Source organism: Peromyscus californicus, unplaced genomic scaffold (assembly GCF_007827085.1).
Source record: "Peromyscus californicus insignis strain IS unplaced genomic scaffold, ASM782708v3 Scaffold_10__1_contigs__length_136768540, whole genome shotgun sequence".
NCBI lineage: Eukaryota > Metazoa > Chordata > Mammalia > Rodentia > Cricetidae > Peromyscus > Peromyscus californicus.
In genome coordinates this window covers 37,468,933-37,489,479 of record NW_026294391.1, presented here as the reverse complement: position 1 = coordinate 37,489,479, position 20,547 = coordinate 37,468,933, and the positions used below count along the sequence as shown (strand labels likewise).

At 36.3% G+C, this 20,547-nt stretch overlaps 1 protein-coding gene across 1 annotated transcript in view; it reads left to right on the top strand.

Annotated features, from left to right (window-relative positions):
- Cfap47 (cilia and flagella associated protein 47) overlaps positions 1–20,547 on the top strand; it is a 272,610-nt gene that overhangs the window by 42,407 nt on the left and 209,656 nt on the right. The window contains exons 15-20 of the mRNA XM_052731290.1: positions 37–278; positions 4,426–4,556; positions 8,752–8,874; positions 9,425–9,556; positions 11,967–12,044; positions 16,333–16,477. Of these exons, the coding sequence (XP_052587250.1) occupies positions 37–278; positions 4,426–4,556; positions 8,752–8,874; positions 9,425–9,556; positions 11,967–12,044; positions 16,333–16,477 (851 nt within the window). The remainder of the gene's footprint in view (positions 1–36; positions 279–4,425; positions 4,557–8,751; positions 8,875–9,424; positions 9,557–11,966; positions 12,045–16,332; positions 16,478–20,547) is intronic.

Genomic DNA, 20,547 nt, shown 5'->3' with positions numbered 1-20,547 from the left:
TATCAGTTAAGTTTGGGCGATTCTACTCTGTTACAGATCATTCACCTTTAGAATTAACAACATACCTGGTGGACACATCCTAGTGATGGCTGTCATCCTGCCTGTAAAACTTGAACTGTCTTGTAATGAGATTGTATTGAGACCACAAACCTTCTTGTTGAAAACATGTTTTCGGGGAACCGTTAGGCTATATAATCATCTGAATCGTCCTGCCCAATTTGAATGGAAACCAGTAAGTGCACCGAGAGGAATTGCATTTACTATTCGTCCAGCCAAAGGTAAATAGTACATTTTGTTTGTTTGTTTGTTTTTTTTTTTTTTTTTTTTGGTTTTTTCGAGACAGGGTTTCTCTGTGTAGCTTTGCGCCTTTCCTGGAACTCACTTGGTAGTCCAGGCTGGCCTCGAACTCACAGAGATCCACCTGGCTCTGCCTCCCGAGTGCTGGGATTAAAGGCGTGCGCCACCACCGCCTGGCTTGTTTGTTTTATTTAGAGATTCATTCATTCATTCGTGTATTCAGGCATTAATTATTTATTGAGCATGTACTATGTACTTATGGCAATAGCATAGGAGTAAACTGGATACTATCATCAGGAGCATTTATTTTTTTTATTTTTTTTTAATTTATTTTAATTTACTTTGCAATACAATGCAGTTCTACATATCAGCCACAGATTCCCTTGTTCTCCCCCCTCCCGTCCCCCTCACCTTCCCCCCAACCCCCCCCCCATTCCCATCTCCTCCAGGGCAAAGCCTTCCCCACAGACTGAGGTCAACCTGGTAGACTCAGTCCAGGTAGGTCTAGTCCCCTCCTCCCAGGCCGAGCCAAACAATCCTGCATAGGCCCCAGGTTTCAAACAGCCAACTCATGCAATGAGCACAGGACCTGGTCCCACTGCCTGGATGCCTCCCAAACAGATCAAGCCAATCAACTGTCTCACCCATTCGGAGGGCCTGATCCAGTGGGGACCCCTCAGCCATTGGTTCATAGTTCATGTGTTTCCATTCATTTGGCTATTTGTCCCTGTGCTTTATCCAACCTTGGTCTCAACAATTCTCGCTCATATAAACCCTCCTCATTCTCGCTAATTGGACTCCCAGAGATCCACCCGGGGCCTAGCCATGGATCTCTGCATCCGGATCCCTCAGTAGTTGGATGAGGTTTCTAGCACGACAATTAGGGTGTTTGGCCATCCCATCACCAGAGTAGGTCAGTTCGGGCTGCATCTCGACCATTGCCAGCAGTCTGTTTTGGGGGTATCTTTGTGGATTTCTGTGGGCCTCTCTAGCACTTTGCTTCTTCCTATTCTCATGTGGTCTTCATTTACCATGGTCTCCTATTCCTTGTTCTCCCTCTCTGTTGTTGATCCAGCTGGGATCTCCCGCTCCCCCAAGCTCTCTTTCCCTCGACCCTCGCCCTTCACTACCCCCACTCATGTCCAGGCTGTTCATATAGATCTCATTCCATTTCTCTGTCATTGGACGATCTCCGTTTACATAGTTGTTACTTTTGAATTTTCAGTGTTTATGTTTTTATGCTATTTTGATTTGGCATCTTATGTATCAAATTTAGTCAATACCTTTCTGCCTTTTTTTGGTAAAGTGATGTGAATAATGCTATATTAAAATGTTCAGCATTTCTTCCCAAGACATTGATACTGTTTGAATTAGTATTTGGATAGTGAATCTTGTAACAAGGAGAAAGTCAGAGTGGAATGATGTTTTCTGAGCTAGAATTCACTTCTAGTTTAATTTTTCTATATGCTTATTTAGTTTGTTGGCTTTTTCTTCACTAGTACCATGAATCAATACTTGAACTTGTCTTCAGTTAATTCACTTGAATCTTTCTCAGGTCTCTTCACTGAGCAATATCCCCCAGCAAATCTCAGCTCTCTTAATACTTGATTATATGCAGTACCTGTTATCAAATTCACCCTCATTCAAGCCATCTATATTACTTCTTTCTCTATTACCTGTTATGCACAGTATTCTTAGAAACTTCATTGTGTTGATTGGAGGGACAAATTATTCTCTTCACATAAATTCATCGACGTGAATTAGTAATTTTTTTTATTACTCTTTGTTGTGCCTGCCCCCCCACCCCAGAACTGAGGACTGAACCCAGATCCTTGCGCTTGCTAGGCAAGTGCTCTACCACTGAGCTAAATCGCCAACCCCGGTAATCTTTTTTCAAAAATCTCATTCCTCTCTTATTTTTTTGGTATCATTGAATCTTCTTTTTATTTTCCATCACTGCCATTCCCATCCACTACTTTCTTAATTATATTTCAATGACTTCTTCCTGAACAAACCTCTGTCGCTTTAATCATCACTATTAGGACTTTTTTGTTGCTTAGCCAGTTTGATCTTGACAGACCTTTGGACAATAAACACTTCTGTAACCAACTCTCTCTCCTTCATGAATTATGGTTCATAATTACAACATTGGCATCCAAAAATATTGAAAGTGTGTTACTTGGTACTTTCTGATCATCTCATATAATGTCCATCACTTTATTGAATTTTCATCTCCCAGTATGGCCATTGCAAAATCAGAGGTTAGCATTCTTTTCTTTCTTTTTTTATTTAACATTTTTGTCATTTATTTTATATATTGAGCTCAGTTTCCTCTCTCCCTTCTCTTTCCTTCCCTCCCCCCCATGCCCATCTATCCCCCCTCATCCACTCCTCCTCCGTCAGAGGTCAGCATTCTATCTCTTCATTTAATTAAGACTAAAAAAGCAAAACAAAGTCGGGTGGTGGTACTACACACCTTTAATCCCACCACTCAGGAGGCAGAGGCAGACAGATCTCTGTGAGTTTGAGGCCAACCTGGGCTACAGAGTGAGTTCCAGGAAACACACAAAGCTACATAGAGAAACTCTGTCCTCCCCCCCCCCCCCCCGCCAAAAAAAAAAGCAAAACAAAACAAAACCTTGCACTGTATACAAGTCAAACTAACCCCAAACAAAATTTGTTTGTAATGGTCACTCATATCTTCCATTTAGTGTCCTGTGTCCCCAAATTTCAGAGGCTTCTTTCTTTGTGAGGAATAACTTCAAAGTCATTTTTTCCATCAGGTATTATTTGCTGTTTTTCTTGATGAAATTAATTATTTTCGTTGGTCATTTTTATGTTCCTTCCCAATTTTGCTGTCTTAGAGCGTTTCAGCTCATCCATCTCTCATGTCAAAACTCATGTACAATACAATGAAGTTTCCTCTATTTTGCTGGGGTGCTTCAGGTTTCCCCCATCTCTTCTCTCATTATGCACTTTTATGCACCATTTCCTTTTGAAATGATGAATTTAAAGAAGGCCAGCATTTTACACCTTATGTTTCTGATATCACGTGGTCTCTCATATGTCATTACTTTTAGCTCCACCAGAAGTTAATCTCTAAAAGCCATAATAGTAATTCTTCCTCCTGAAAGCTTAATAATTGTTTATGTTGATAATTACTTCAGAATATTGAGAATTTAGAGGAGGGAATTTTGTCAGGGGTCACAAAAGATTTTCTTTCATCTCTGTATGTCTAATCCTAATGTTTATTGCTATGATGAGTTTTCTGTTGTATTTCAAATATTGGCATGTTTTGGTATACATTTCTTTTTTACCTATGAGCAAAATAGATTTATATTTTAGCTTTTTAATGAAATCCTCTAGGACTGTGTTCATTTAATAATGCCTCAGTTATAATTTCTTTGTTATTTAAATTTAGTTTTAGTTGTTATATAATTTCATTACATTTTTACACTAGCTCTTATTCTGAATGTTTACAAAAAATTAGTAATGAAAATATGGTATCTTCAGGGACAAATAGCCAAACTAGTGGAAACACATGAACTGTGAACGGATAGCTGAGGAGCCCCCAACTGGATCAGGCCCTCTGGATAAGCGAGACAGTGGATTAGCTTGAACTATTTGGGAGGCCCCCAGGCAGTGGGACCAGGACCTATCCTTAGTACATGAGCTGACTGTTTGGAGCCTGGGACCTATACAGGGACACTTTGCTCAGCCTGGTGAAGGGAGGAGGGGACTGGACCTGCCTGGACTGAATCTACCAGGCTGAGCTGAATCCCCAGGGGAGTCTTTGCCCTGGAGGAGATGGGAATGGGGGGGGGGTTGGGGGAGGGCGGGGGGCGGCGGGAGGAAGGAGGACAGTGGAATCCGTGACTGATATGTAAAATTAAATTAAATTATAAAATAAAAAAGAGAAAATAGCCGGGCGGTGGTGGCGCACGCCTTTAATCCCAGCACTCGGGAGGCAGAGCCAGGCGGATCTCTGTGAGTTCGAGGCCAGCCTGGGCTACCAAGTGAGTCCCAGGAAAGGCGCAAAGCTACACAGAGAAACCCTGTCTCGAAAAACAAAAAAAAAAAAAAAAAAAAGAGAAAATATGGTGTCTTATTTTATCCTTTTCTCTATAGGTGTTGTTGATCCTTACTGTTCATTGGAATGTGAAGTCACCTGGCAGCCAGGTTTTAGTTCTCCGGAGAAGGGAGAATTTATGCTTCAAGTCTCTGGAGGAAATACTTTGACACTGAAGTGTACTGCACATGTAATTATTTCTCTTGAATGTGATTTTTATCTTAAGCATTATAAACTATATGGCTATACTGTTGTCTTAGCTTATATGTTCATGTAAAAATTGAATTCATATAATAATTATTTTAGTTAGTTCATAGAGCTACTTGCTTACTATGAATGAAGAACTAACTCAGGTATCTAAGAACTTTGTGGAAACAATACTATATTGTCAGAGGCTTTATAAATATGTAGAAACATCATGGGAGCCACTTGAGAATAACTTTATTTCATCAACACACAACATACAGTATGGTAGAGAAAATTATATTGTATTTATATTATGTTTTCTACAATCACTTAATCTTCTAGTACTAGTTAGTAATTTAGTATGGAAAAGATTATGTAATTTATGTAAAAAACCCCAGCATTTTTATTACTATGAAATACATTTCTTACAATAAAAATGAAAGATGTGATCTATAACTTTCCATGGTATAACCCAAGATACCCTAACAATATGACTTTTGGTCATCAAGAATGCATTTTGTTTGTGATCCCAGCCAGTGCTATTAGAAATTATAAACAACCCAAATTCTTTCACTGAATTCTATCTTTATTTTGTGTACAATGTGTTTCATTTATGAAATGCTTGTAGCTTATACATAAGAGACTCACTAATTTTAGGGATTGCAAGTGACTATCAGAACACAGTAGGTCTTTCCTCAGGTCCAAGCTTGAAACAAGCTCACTCCTACCAGTTTTGTATATAAATCACATATTACTATTTCTCAGAAATTTTCTTGAAGTAAAATACACATACATAATGGTACAGATACTAAAAGTATGTATCACTCATTTTTACAAATTGATACCTTGTTACTCACTGATCACCCAGATCAAGAAACAGAACATGATTAGCTTAACAAAAGAACCACCATTCCCCCAGGCCACATTTCCCATAACCATATTCCTCCCGTTTTTAATTTTTACTTATGAGAAATTAATTATGCCCCAAAATTTATGTTGACATAGTCAAACTGCATTATTATATGTATGCCTTTCTGTTATAATTAGGTTTGTAAGACTAGTCTATGCTGTTGCATATGTTTGTAGATTATTCATTGTTCTCTTTGAAGAGTATCCTGTTTGTGTGAATGTACTGACCCTACTTACTTAGCTAATTAGAATATATGTTATTTCAAATGTTTAGCTAATGTGTTTCATTTCCATTATTGAAACTCTTTTAATGAGGATATACATAGTATTTATCTGTGTATGTAATTGTATCTAACAAGTCTAATATTGTACTTTTGCTCACATACTCAACCTATGTCTGTTTTTCACTAACATATAAATGAGGAATTTAATAATATAGATTTAGCATTAAAATAGATACTATTTATTGAGCAGTTACTCTGTCAAGTGCCATGCTAACTGGTGTTTATTTAATAGCTATAAAATTCTGAGGCATTTAATATGTATGTTCATATACCTTATTAATGGTGAAGAATTGGAAGACTAAGGTGTTTAAGTAATTAATACAAATGGTTTATTTCCAGACCTACCTGCCTCCACAACTTTTAATGTTACCCTCTTTAATGAGATTTCTTTTATCTATTTCCTACCCTGTGAGTCAATAAGAATGAAATAACTAAAACTACTAAATGAAAAAAAACTTGTAAGATAATTAAATAGTGAATTATGCAATGAAATAACTGAGATAACTAAATAGTAGATTGGGTAATTTCAGGTAAAACTTTGAAACTTTAAAGTGAACTCTGAAGAAACCAGGATGGAGGAACATAGACTGTTTAAATAATATGTTAATTAAGGTTTATCATATATTTATAAAACTCTGATTTACTTTTTTTCTGTTTTAGCTTAGTTTGAAAGTTTATTGTTCCAGTTACAAGAACTGTTTTAAAATAATTGCAAGAATGTACTAAAGCCTAGTATAAGTACTTATTTTATAAAGCTGCCGGGAGCCATCCTCGGCGGTGGATGGGTCCTGCAGAGGGTGTAAAGAGTCAGTGGGAGAAGGAAGTGAGCCAGGCCATGGTGGTCGGGAGAATCTTGCAGCCTGACTGACTAGCAGCCAGAGTGTTTCCTTATTTATACAGAATTTAGTTAGCAGGGATACATTCATGATGTTCCAAAACATAGATCATATCATTTTTGTTTTTGGACATGTGTTTCACTTCCTTTTGCTCATCTTTTAGTCATCATTAATAAACTATGACAGAACAGAGTTATCATTTCTAATCATTTTCCCTCAAGTTTTGACATCATTAATAAACAGTTGTCATTCTTACTCATTGACCCCATAACCCAATTTTTGAGAATCTAGAGGCATATGACAGCCCATGCTCAGGCTGGTTGCTTTGGTTGCTTCAAGGACACTAGACCAAAACAAAAAATCTTCAACCACCCTGGGCATTTTGCCATGTCTCAATCAATATATTATTAACTCTTAGTGGTCAAAGTACCCAGGAAAAATCCTCAGGCCAAAGCTGCTGCAGTTATTATTCAAATTCTGATATAATACAAGTCAATGTTTACATTTATATCTTTATAGAATTTGTCTATATGTCTAATCCTAGCATTCTGTTGTTCCTTGGTCATATGACATTATAGTGGCTCTACATGAGCTAACTTCTAAGAGAGGGAGGTCCTAACACCTCTTACTTTTATCATCTTTCCACTCCATACTTTGCTCATCAATATGTCTCTGTGTAGGGCAGAGTTGTATGCCATGTAATTGTCTAAGTGCACAGGGGGAAGAGCCTTGTAATCTGACCTGTGGCCAACTCCTCTAGCCCACCGGATCTTGTTGACCTTTTTGAATTTACTTTGTTTTGAATATCTTGTTCCTGTGTAAGTACAGGGACAGATGTATTTCAAGAATGTCTCATAGCCTCTTGAAAAGACCTCTGGCTTCTTTATGTGTCACAACCTCCAAGGCATAAGGAAGACCTTCAAGTAGATAAGGATATCTCCCTCAAAGTGGGGGGAGGGAATAGTATGTTCAGGACTTTCCTGGGTAAGCTTAGAAGCAGCATTCCTGGAGAAGGCATAAATGATTCATAAGGAATTTTCCATCAATCCAACATCCCCAAATTGTACAAATATTAAAAGTGCCCCAAGTATGTAACAGGTGGAGATGAAAACCAAAGGTGGCGTGGCAGCCATCATGTGGCTCAGCTTTGCTGGATCTTTGTCAAGCAGCTGTGCTGGCTTTATGACTTCTGCCATTCCATTCAGATATGGCTGTGCCATAATACTGTTATAAAGTCTAGTGTAAAGTGTACTCAAGTCAATATTACTTGGACAAAATGTGTTATAGTTATCTCTGATGCCTGATTTATGTACCTTTACTACTGTAAACACGCATAATGGCCATATTTGAAAATGGTATTCTATGATTTATTAGTTCTGTGAAATGCTTTTCTTGGAAGGGAGAGGAAAATCCTGTACCTTTGTAATTCTATCAATCAAAGTGAACTATGTCCCCATTTCATGTAGGCCAAGCATACATTATCTGCATATTAAGCTCTGTGAAGATGACTTCTAGTAGAAGCATGTCTGAGTGATTTCATTTTTAACAACTTGTTCCCTATATTTAGATGACCTTTGAATTCTGTTGCATAGCATATAATAATATGCTGTATGTAGCTGAGTAAATGATAGCTCTGAGAGCCTTTCAGTAACGTGTCAGTATATTCAGTACGTTTCTTAGTCTAGGCATCATTTCTGCCTCAGGGATAGTGTCACCCTTCCTTCTACAGCTTTGGAACATAGTGTGTGTGTGTAAATTACTCTCCATCTGCACTTTGATGGAGTAATATTTAGATATTATGTTCTAATCTTCTTTGTCTTAAGGATTCAGCAAAATGTACTAAAATGTTATATTTTAAAATTTTCCTTAAAGCTAATTTTCAGTTATATGGTTGGGGCATATTTTTGTCACTTCTCTCATTACTGTCTTCTCTTTCCCAATGAGGAATATTTGGCTTTATTTCTTTGTTCATATTAAGACCTTTTCAAGCTATAAACAGAACACACTAGATCATTTCATAAAATTATATATTTATAGGTTTACTTGTATTTTTATATAGTTGGTGGAGCTGATAAATGTTATTTACATTTAATTTTCCAAGCAAATCAATTAAATTATTTTATTTGCTATTATTTTGATAATTTCTCTATTTCTTCCTTTCATTAACCAGGTTGGACATACTAGAGTCACCTTTTTAGAGCCAAGAATACTGTTCAGTAATAGTCCTCAAGGTTTAACCACTTGGAGGAAAGCCGTTCTTCACAACATAGGGCAAAACCATGCTTATTTCAAGGTAATGCCAAATTTTTGTCTTTTCTTATTTGGGTCAAGTCATGTAATGATTTGTATCAATTTATTGGTTCCAAATATATTATGAAGTTAATACTTTGCTATTTATAAATGGACTCAAAGCAGTAATCAAATTATTATAAGTAGATTTTCTGAGTTCATTTCATCAAGTTTGTTCTTCTACTTTCCCAAGTTATTTTTCCTTTCTTCCTTCTTTTGGTATCATTTGGTTTTATTAAAAGAAAAAAGTACAACAATGTTTTAAATATAATTACTAAGTAATGTTATTCTTCATAGTAAGTTATATGCCTTTCCTTTTTATTTTCACTTTGTAATCAGGACTGAAATGGTAGCAACAAGGACTAGATGGAAGTAATTAGTTTTAGTTCAAATGATTTGTGTATTTGATAGAGTCAAATTCTATTGCAAAATCACCTCATGTCTTATGCTCAATGAGCCTCTGTGTAGGAAGCACTATAGATTCTTCCCTGTTAAACCTCTGATATAATTATTTTGTAAGGCACTGTAGCATCTTAACCAATTTCTGATTACAGGTTTGTGATCAAAGCCTTTTGCCTACCATCAATATTGTTCCATCAGAAGGAGTAATCCCATTTGGGGGAATAACTGTTCTTAATATCTCCTGTACTCCCACTGTGGCAGAAAAATTTGATACGAGAGCAAAGGTATATTTGTTCATTCTTTCTCTGAATTTGTATATATATACATGTGTGTGTATATGTATTTACATATGTGTGTCCATGTGTATGTATGTAATATTTTATAAATATTTATAATGAGCACATTATCACAAATGCTTACATTTGTTATTAGAAAATGTACTTAGTTCATCTACAATTAATGGAGCTTTGAAATATAACACTAAATAAGTTAAGCTGTCATTTATATAAAAATCGAATTCTAATTATATAGGCTTTAGAGGTCTAAAAGTAGCAACTATACCTAAATTATCTAAAACAAAATTAGGTAACAGCACTTGGAGAGAAGTTTCTCAAAATTCTTTTCAAGAAACCTGGTAGTTGAAGTTTCTTCTAAGTTGAAATGAGTAACTACCAATCAGCATGAGGCAGTTTACATAAAATTGAATGATTTGACAGATCCTCATTGTTCTCATAGAAATAGATGAGCTTTTCTCCACTATTAGGGAAATTAGGAAAAAGTAGTTATGGAATACAGTAGACATTCTGATACTCTGGCTCTTAAATCTTTCTCTCTCCTCTTCCATGATTTCCTGAGCCTTAGGTGTAAGGGTTCTGTTGCAGATGGGCACCCATGGTCAGTTGTTTTCTGTATTTTAACCAGTTATAATTTTTGCCATAGTCCCCATCTGCTACAAAAATAGCTTTTCAAAATAAGGGATAAAAACTATATTTATCTCTGGATTTGAGCATAAATGTTTAGAATGCAGTTAGAAATTTTATACTGGTTTAGGAAAGTGGCCCTAGTGGGTTGTCCTCTAGAGTCTATGAGAGCTCCATACATGGAGAGTTGGCTTGGCCCAATACCAGACATGAATTCATTCCATTCAGTGGGTCTTAAGTCAGTCATCCCTAATACCACTGTTGCACTACTGGGGATATATTTCCAGGCAGGCCATTGTGATATGTAGGCATCACAGCTGGGTAGGACTATTGATTGCTTCTCTCCCTTAGTAGCTTGCGTAGCAACTTCCAGTAGTATGAGAGCTAGTCGCCAGGGAGGAGGCTTCGTGGTCATGTCCAGCTGAATTCCTTTAGTCCTATAACCAAAATGTGTGGTATCTTCAGCAGTAGGGTGTTACCATCAAGTTTTGGGAGGCAACCATGTTGTTTTGGAAGTCTTGTAGACTCCTTCCAACAACTCAAAGGGAGTTTTATACCTAGACTAGATCTAGGGTTTTTGTTAGATTGTCTTTGTTTCCTGAGGGGAGCATTATCATATATGTATAAGTATATGTATATGCATATATACATATATGTGTGGTATGTGTGTATACATATACATATGAATATGTAGTATATGCATTTTTAAGAAAATGTAAAATGTTCCTCCTCTATGGCTTTTTCAAACAGTATTATTTATCCCCCTCCTTCCTTCTCCCTCTTTATTGCCCACTCCCTGCCCCAGTTAGAACCCACCCCTATATTTTTTCCATTTTCTCCTTCATAGCACCTTTGTCCTATTCTCCCTCTCCCTAGATAGAGCACTGTTCCCCTACCACTGCATGGTACCTTTACACTTTCATATTCTTTGAAGTTATTTGATTCTTGTTTACTATCTTAATTTTCTTGGTGAAGATTCAATATTCAGGCAGGCTATGGTTCAGGTTTAATTGTGCTGGCATTCCAATTTATGGACCCTCAGAGACAGAACATTGGCCTTTCTAAACGTTAGTTTTCTGCACTTTGAAATGAAGTTTCTTGAGAGAGTTATGCCATAGTATACAAAGTATTTAAAAAGAAGATAATATAGTTCTATATTAGTTCTGTACAACAATTTTGACTTGTTTTCATAGTTATTGTGTCTATCAGCATATTTATTTTTTTTTTGGTTTTTTGAGACAAGGTTTCTCTGTGTAGCTTTGGAGCCTGTCCTGGAACACACTCTGTAGACCAGGCTGGCCTCGAACTCACAGAAATCCACCTGCCTCTGTCTCCCAAGTGCTGGGATTAAAAAAGGTGTACGCCATCACTGGCCAGCCCTATTAGCATATTTCTGTGGAACAGAGTATATATCATTCAACTGTACTTTGGTTATTTTGAGTAATCTGTTGTAATTAGATATGGAAAAATGTGTTACAGAGAATTATAGTCAGTCTAGTCAAATACACATTACTCTCCAGTCAAATTCGTAAGCCATCTAATTTCTAATGGTTGAACATTCCGTTTTCCAAGCAGTATCAATTCTGCCAAAGAAGAAAAGTGCTAATAACTGCCATAATAAAATTTAAATATGAATATATATGTACACACACACATATATATATGTTCTTATTTACATTATAAAGTGGTATATAAGGGGGCCTGGAATTTTTCATGTATATATAATTATATTTTAACATAATTTCTACAAAATTTGCTATTTCTCTTAAATAAGGTTGCTATTCACCATGCAAATGTTATAGATCTTAGGATTGGTGGATCTGTTGAAATTGCTGATGTTGAAATCACACCTGTGAGTATGCTCCCTTGCTTGTTTGCTTAATTTATGTCCAGTGATGGTTGTTATGTGTCCCTAGTCAGTCCATTCATGTTTACAAATATTTTCCTGTGTAGTAATTTTACATATTTTAGCTAATAAGTGTAATATAAATGTAACTGATGAAGCAGAATATTGAATTTTTAAGAGTAAAACATTGAACTTAGGTGTGAGAAAACTATCACTATTCTTAGAATGGTTTCATTATGTTCTCATCCTTCATAAGAGATGATCCTTTGCCTATAATGAAAGTACTTATATATAACTGTCTTAACTATTGGTTAAATTTGTCTGGTTTTGAGTTTTATGACACATATGAAGAAGTGTTTGTAATCTTTGAGGAGTTATTTTAACTGAATATTGTGTTTCCAATATTGATTTAGGTTATATGAAACTGTACTGTATTTTTCATCACTGCTGCATAAGGGTTATTTATTTGAACATACCGTAATTGGCATCTTCATTCCATTGTTCTTCCATCTAGTTATTTCTGGCTTTTGTTATTGCAAGCACTGTCAACATGGCAGGTCATATTCTGAGGTACAATGGCTTCCTGAGATGCAGTATTTGTCCATGTTTTTCTTCACAAGATGATTTCTTTCTCTCTTTTTTTAAAGATATTTCCCCCCTGCTTATTTTTTAAACATTTATTTATTCTTTTATGTATGAGTGCTCTAGCTGCATATACGCCTTTATGCCAGTAGAGGGCATCAGATCCTACTATAGATAGTTGTAAGCCACCATGTGGTTCCTGGGAATTGTACTCAGGACCTATAGAAGAGCAGTCAGAGTTCTTTTTTTTTTTTTTTCCATTTTTCTTTATTAGGAAATTTTCTACTCATTCCACATGCTATCCACAGACCCCCACTCCTCCCTTATCCCACCCCCAGCCCTCTTTCCCAAGCCACCCCACATCCCCACATCCCCCAAATCGAGGTCTCCCATGGGGAGTCAGCAAAGCCCAGCACACTGAGCCTAGGCAGGTCCAAGCCCCTTCCCACTGCACCAAGGCTGTGCAAGGTGTCACACCAAAGACACCGGGTCCCAGAACCCTACCCATAGACTAGGGACAGATTCCAATCCCCCTGCCTGGGTGCCCACCAAACAGTTCGAGCCAAACAACCGTCTTCCCTATCCAGAGGGCCTAGTCCAGTCCCATGAGGGCTCCACAGCCACCAGTCAACATTTAATGGGCTTCCACTAGTGTGGCCAGTCATCTCTGCACGTCCTCCCATCATGATCTCGACGTCCCTTGCCTGCAGTATCTCTCTTCTCTCTCATCAATTGGATTCCCGGAGCTCAGCCTGGTGCCTGGCCGTGGATCTCTGTATCTGCCTCCATCTGTCACTGCAGCCAGAGTTCTTAATTGCTGAGCTGTCTAGCCCCCACAAGATAATTTCTAAAATATCATATTACTTGTATTTCTATTGCTCCATATTTCAGTGCTTCACAAGTTGTATTATAAGATGTAAAATGCTCATCTAATGAGTATAAATACCTCACTGTAGTGTTGATTTTAATTTTCTGAACTATACTCAAATCAGTTTTTCAAATTATTATCTATACATAAATAGTACTTGTTCTACAGTTGATAATGTGCATACACACTGATACACACATGTGTGCACATAGAAGCACACACAGACACAGGCAGACAGACACACATACGCACACACACACACACCTTTTTACAGCACTTTGAAGGATAAGTTCTGGTCCATTTACCCAAAGAAACTTTCATTAGATGTTCAAATCAGGCCTTCATATTCTTCCAGTCTGACATTTATAAGATGTTATCAACCTCTTACACTCTGTGAGCGTTTTCACCATATAAAATATCCTTTTATTTTGAGATTGCTTGGTACTTTTTTTCTTCCAATTGCTTCCCCAGTATCTGGTGCCATTGTGGTGCTAAATTATAAAATGCATTGATTAAAAAGCTTGACTGGCTGCCTTAGTACCTCAGTGCCAGTCTGTGCTTTAATTGCACAACAAAAATTCTAGAGACAAGGCTTTAGTTTCTGATTCCTATTGTTCAGTGATAGAAGCATAGATCTATAGACCAGCAGACATTCCACTAGCCTATTTAAGACTGTAGTGATTATTGAAGATGAAGAATGTAAGAGCTAGAGGAGATGGAGGACACCAAGGAAACAAGGCCCTGTAAATCAACATGATCAACACATGAACTCACAGAGACTGAGGCAGCATGCACAATGAGGGCCTGCGTGGATCTGCAACCAGGTTCTTTGCATATCTATCATGGCATATTTATGGGATTCTTGAGTGTGTGAACGAGTGGATCTGTTTCTTGTGCCTATTCTTAGGCTCTTTTATTTCTCTTTGTTTGTTTTGTCCAATTTTAATGTATTAGTTTTTGTCTTACTATAATTTAATTATATTTTATTGTAATCCTATAGAATTCTCTTTGTTATCTAGTGGGAAACAGAAGTGGGGTGGATCCAGATGGGAGGGGAGATGCGGAGGAACTCATAGGAGTAGAGGGAAGGGAAACTATAGTCAGGATGTGTTGTGTGTGAAAAACAATTATATTGCATTTAAATGGAAAAAAAGGAAAATTAAATAGTATAAAAGCTAAAGTGTCTTTCTCTTTAGTGTAGTATACTCTATGGGAAAATGTTGAATATTGAGACTTTCATTACTCTATTTACTTATGCCAAATCCATTTTGGGGCACACTTTACACATTACTATTAAATAGAATAGGTTATGTGACTTTATATTGATCTGTGTTTATCAGTAAGCCCTTATTATTTTGAAATTTACATTTATAGCTTTCTTTTAAAAATAATTTACTCACCAGTTTTTGGTACAGCTTGCCTGTAATTGTAACATTCATTAGGCTGAGGTTGAAGGATTACAAATTAGATAACAGCCTGGACTCTATATCCAAATCACATCTAATTAATAATGGTAACAACAGCAGTAGTAATATGTCATTTAAAAAATGCATTTAGAATAACAATTATGGCTGGGCGGTGGTTGCGCACGCCTTTAATCCCAGCGCTCGGGAGGCAGAGCCAGGCGGATCTCTGTGAGTTCGAGGCCAGCCTGGGCTACCAAGTGAGTCCCAGGAAAGGCGCAAAGCTACACAGAGAAACCCTGTCTCGAAAAACAAAAAAACAAAAAAAAACAAAAAAAAGAATGACAATTATGAATTTTAACTAAATGAGCATATAATCAAGGAATAAATAATGTTTATATATTCAGAAAACATTGAACATTTATTGAATTTTCCAATTTTTTGTATAAAATAGGTTGATATTTTAAATGAAGCAGTTGTCTGTTGATCATAATAAAGTATTTTACTCAAAATTACAATACTGTTGCTACTATGTCCTTCTAATGTTCTGCATGCTTCATTTGCTAATGAGTTGATCTTATAGTAACTCTATAATGATGTACCTTACAGAGTTTGTGATAGAGTCACATACTTGGTGTATGAGCAAGAGTTCACATACACTCAGTAAGCATCCAGTGCACATATAAACATGGACACACACAAGGACAGAAACACATGTGTATGTATATGAAAATGAGTCCTGTTCTTCATTATGAGAGTCACATATATGAACAGATATTGTGATGTCACCAAGAAAATAAGCTTAAGTGATAAGTCAGCCTTACCACAGTGTAACTAATTATGGTTTATATGAGCTTTTTATGGATGCATAACTTTATCAGGTATCTACATTTTAGAGAAGGGGCTTCTTGGCAGTAGAAACACGATGATTAAGAGGCACAAGGTTGAAATAACTATCTCGTGTTAGTTTGAAACGCAAAATCATAGAGCTTACTGAAATATTAAATGTTAGGATGAGAAAGGAGCTTAGATGAGCTAGACTATGAGGCACTAAAGGACTTGGACTAAAGTATTGCTCATGAGCTTGGACCTTGTCCTGTTGATGGTAGGGGAAGGGCAAATATAAGACAGGGAGTTTGTGACTTAGTTATTGAAGGGAATAATTTGAAAATTTAAAAATCTGGAATTACTAAATTACAGTTGACTACTTACTATTATTATACAGATACAATCTAGTAAAGAGGTTGAAGAAGGGGAGCAGGTTTAATGGGTTTTGGTATTTTACATATAGGAAATGGGGAAGAGAAAAATAAAGTTTTATCTTTATAGAGATATGTTTAGCAGTTAATCACCTTGACAAATATCAAAATATAAATTTGACTATATATATTTGTAAAGCATTATTCTATTTTCTAATTTTTATTTCTTTTTTGATTTTTAGAATGTATTTAATTTCAGTGGCACCTATGTTGGCACTACAGAAGTTATTCCATTTGTTATAAAAAACAGAGGTGTGACACGGGCCAAAGTGGAGTTCAATCTAAAAGATTTTCCACTTTTTGCAATGGATTTTAGGGGAAATGCAGGTATATGTTTTATATTGTAGTAGTATTATAAAGCAAAGTAGTTTTAAATTGTTTAAGGTATAATTATTAATAACATATGACAATGGCAGTTATTTCCCGTAATTTGTTATGATTTTACTTCTTTAAATATATCTATTGTAATATTAGAACACTTTGATAACATGATATATAGCTGTATTTACTAATTAGGTTCATGTAACAAGTATGATATATGATTGTTTATGCTGTAACTGAAAATATAATTGTTAATTTTACATTCTCAAAATTGTTTGCAGTCTTCCCTCTTGTGTGTACTCATGTATCATGAGTCTTTATGTTTATTCTGGGTTTAAATGAAATGTGTATTTGTAGGAGTGTATTGTTTCCTTTTTACTTAGCAACTAAGCCTCATGGGCCAAATCTGGTTTTAACTTTATCTTATAAACCAAGTTTTATTAGAATATAGATTTATTTGCCTGTTGCTTTTTGCTGCTTTCATGTTAAAATGGCAGAATTGAAGGGTTGGGTTAGAAATCGTGTCTCACAAAGTATCTGTTATTTGAACCCTTACAGAAAATGTGTTTTTTCCAATTGACTCAGTTAATTCCTCATCAGTAAATATTTGACAAATCAAAATTTTAGCCTAAACAGTAGATTAAGTCTATAAGATAACTAAGACATTTTCTATGATCTTAAGAAGTGAACAGTAAGGTTATCTGTCAGAATCTCAGTGACAAACAGGTGAATCATTCAGAGGGTTTGACTAAATAGACTTAGAGAATGAATTGTGTATCGAGTCTAGGGCAGTATTAAGGAAAAAGTGGGTGGAAGCTGCTATTATCTCTAATCCTGAAGGAACAAGAGGAAAGCGTACATTGGTGATCTAGCAGAAGATGATGTTATGGACAATGAGGCAACTAATAAGTACTATAGTGACAAAGCAATGGAGCCATTGCTAGAACTGCAACCAAGGCTTGTGAGTGAGTAGAAGGATAAACATTTAACTTTTTCTCACCTCCTACTTTGGACTATTTTGCTGGTGCTTTCTGTGGTGGGACTTAATCAGGAGAAATAGCACGGAAGCTTAACTTATTGTTTTAGAGAAGTCAAGGTAGAGTAAAGCCAAGAAATAGGAGTATTAGGTCTAGGTGACAAATGGTGACTACCTACCTATAGCAGTAGGTAAACTAAAAATCAGGTTTTTACCATATAATGTGACTAATAATGCAAGACAGTTCCTCACATGCTGTTAAAGGAATATACATTGGGGAAAAGCTAGTCTAGACTCAGTTATCAGAACACTGATAATTATTACACATCTTAAGGAATTGAAAGAATATAAACAAGGATATATGTGAAAGAATGGGAGTAAAGTCCTTGTAAGGAGTTAGTGTGATTAGTAGTTGGAGTGTGAGACTAAGGTTGTGAAGGTACCTTTGTGGATTTTTTTTTTTATTTTTTGAAACATGGTGTCACTGTGTATCCTGGCTGGCTTGGAACTCCCTCTGTAGACGAGCCTGGCCTCAAACTAACAGAGATCCATCTGTCTCTGCCTCTCAAGTGTCGGGATTAATGACTTTCTGGACTTTTAGAGGTTAAGCTGCATGATTACAGGATTTATATGCAGGTAATGGCATAATTAGGCTTGCACTTTTCTTCTGCAGTTTGATGGAGAAGGTGCTGGGAGGAAGATAGGGAGATAGATGTGGTGGCCACAAGAGTGAAAAGTGATGATAGCTCTGGACTCAGGCAGGGGAACTGGCTAAGGGAAGGAAGAGATTACAAATACAGAGAAATGAGGAATTATCTGACCCGATAAGAAAGTAGATGCATGTATTGAGGAGGAGGGAATTTCCAACCATTTCTGATTTTTGACCCTAAGATCCAGGTATCTGAGAGTTCAGTTCATAGTTAATAGAATGCTGGAGTCAGATCATGATTAAGTAGGCACTCTGTGTTTGAGTGTCTTACTTAGTTGTCCATGGCAAGTTTAGACTAGACTATTGGGAATCTACATGAAATCTATGTTTATTTCTTAAAATGTGTATGTGGAAGCAATTTTTAGCCTTTGACACTTTATTCTGGTTACCCATACACTCTTGTTCCATGAATCGACTCTTCTTGGCAAGTTTTTGCAAGCTGCCCTGCAAAGTGCTTTTCTTCTCATAGTTGACTTACCTCTAGTTCAAGCCTCTCTTCAAGGACACTCTGTTATCTTTTTATATGAATTTCAGCTTCCAACCCCTTCTTATTCCTATTCCACAGAGTATTATATTCAAAGATCTGATCAAATTTCTCTACTTAAAAAGCTCTCTTGTTTTCCTATTACCAGTAGCAGTGTTTCAGAGAAACAGGCTGCACAAAGTAAACAAAGCACATAAGTTGATTTTAATAGCTAGTAACAGTAAAACATTTTCTTAAGCCATTCTGAAAATGTATTTTCTTATAAATATTTTAACAGATAAATGTCTATCTTTGACATCTTATTGATTTCCAACAAAATCCTCTAAGTATTATTTGATAGAATGACATATGGGAAAAGTAATGTTAACATACATACTGTATTTACTGAGCGTGAGAACAGACCACAAGATACAACTAAACCCTCTTTAAGAGTTTTACTACGGAAATAGGAAAAGAGGAATAGTGAGCAGGCCTGCCGGAAAGAGGTGTGGCTGAAGGGGGAAGGGAACAGGTAAATTCCTTTTTCTAGGATAACCGCACATGTGTATAGGGGCTTATGTAGCCATGCCATGCATGCACATAGATTATGTGGCCATGCTGTGCACAGATTAAGTAGGACGTAAGGCCCTGGGGTGACTAGGCATTTTGTCTAAATGCTGACAGCACATGCAAGGTCGTGGAACTCCGGAAGTGGCTAGTAGGATGCTGGAAATGATAACAATACATTTATGCACGACTTCACTTTTTCATTCTTCACTTTTTCATTCTAGTTACTGCTCATTGTAGGCACCATAAATTGTCTTCTGGAACCATACTATATCCTACATCTCAACAGCCCTGAATTTCCTAGAATAATACATCTTCTTTCTCTATGCTTCTTGAGGTCTTACCATCTTTTATAAACTGGTTGCTTCTTCCTGTGTTCTATGGATCATTGATAGTCTCATTTGAACTCTTGTTAAGTACATGGAAATATATTTGCTTTTTACTGTGAAACTAACCAGATTCTGCTAGTAGTAGAAGGCTCTGTGTACATGTTTCATTTTTGTTTTTGTTTTTTCTTTTAACCTTCTTAGAGTGTATATTCCTTAAGATACAGTGCCATATTTATAATTTTTATTTTTAGTAAAGTTGTCTATTCAAGTACTGTGCACATAATTAGTATGAGGGCATTGTCAAGGAAAGAAAAATATACCAGGGAGCAATGGGAAATACTTTTTACATATATCTCATATTTGCTTCTAAATATTTGTTTAGCTAAACTATCTTATTTTATAAATATGTATCCATCCTAGTTAGCTATTCTTTGATGTTTCATATTGGTATATTTTGTATATTTTCCTAGGCCACAAAAGTTTAAGTATTAGTATACAGTCAATGGATTCATTTGTTCCATGGTTTGCCTATCAAACCATGGGTAAGTGAATTTGAATGAGAAGAAAGATGGGATCAGTTACTAAATTTGATTTCCAGATAGAGTCAATTAAGATTATTATTCATGGGATTAATAAGGTAACTGTAATGTAATTTTACAGATTGTTTTGTGTAAAGAAGAGTGGTTCCACTGCAACTTCCATTTGAACTTTCAGCAATTAATTTTTTTGGGACAACTGTATTATTACATAATATCTTTATTCTTGAAATAATACCAATTTTTCTTTTGTGAAATTGTTTGCCTTGTTTTTTTTTTTTTTTTTTTTTTTTTTGGTTTTTCGAGACAGGGTTTCTCTGTGTAGCTTTGCGCCTTTCCTGGAACTCACTTGGTAGCCCAGGCTGGCCTCGAACTCACAGAGATCCGCCTGGCTCTGCCTCCCGAGTGCTGGGATTAAAGGCGTGCGCCACCACCGCCCGGCTGTTTGCCTTGTTTTTATGATGTTGTTTTTAATGACTAATATTCTTTGAGACCT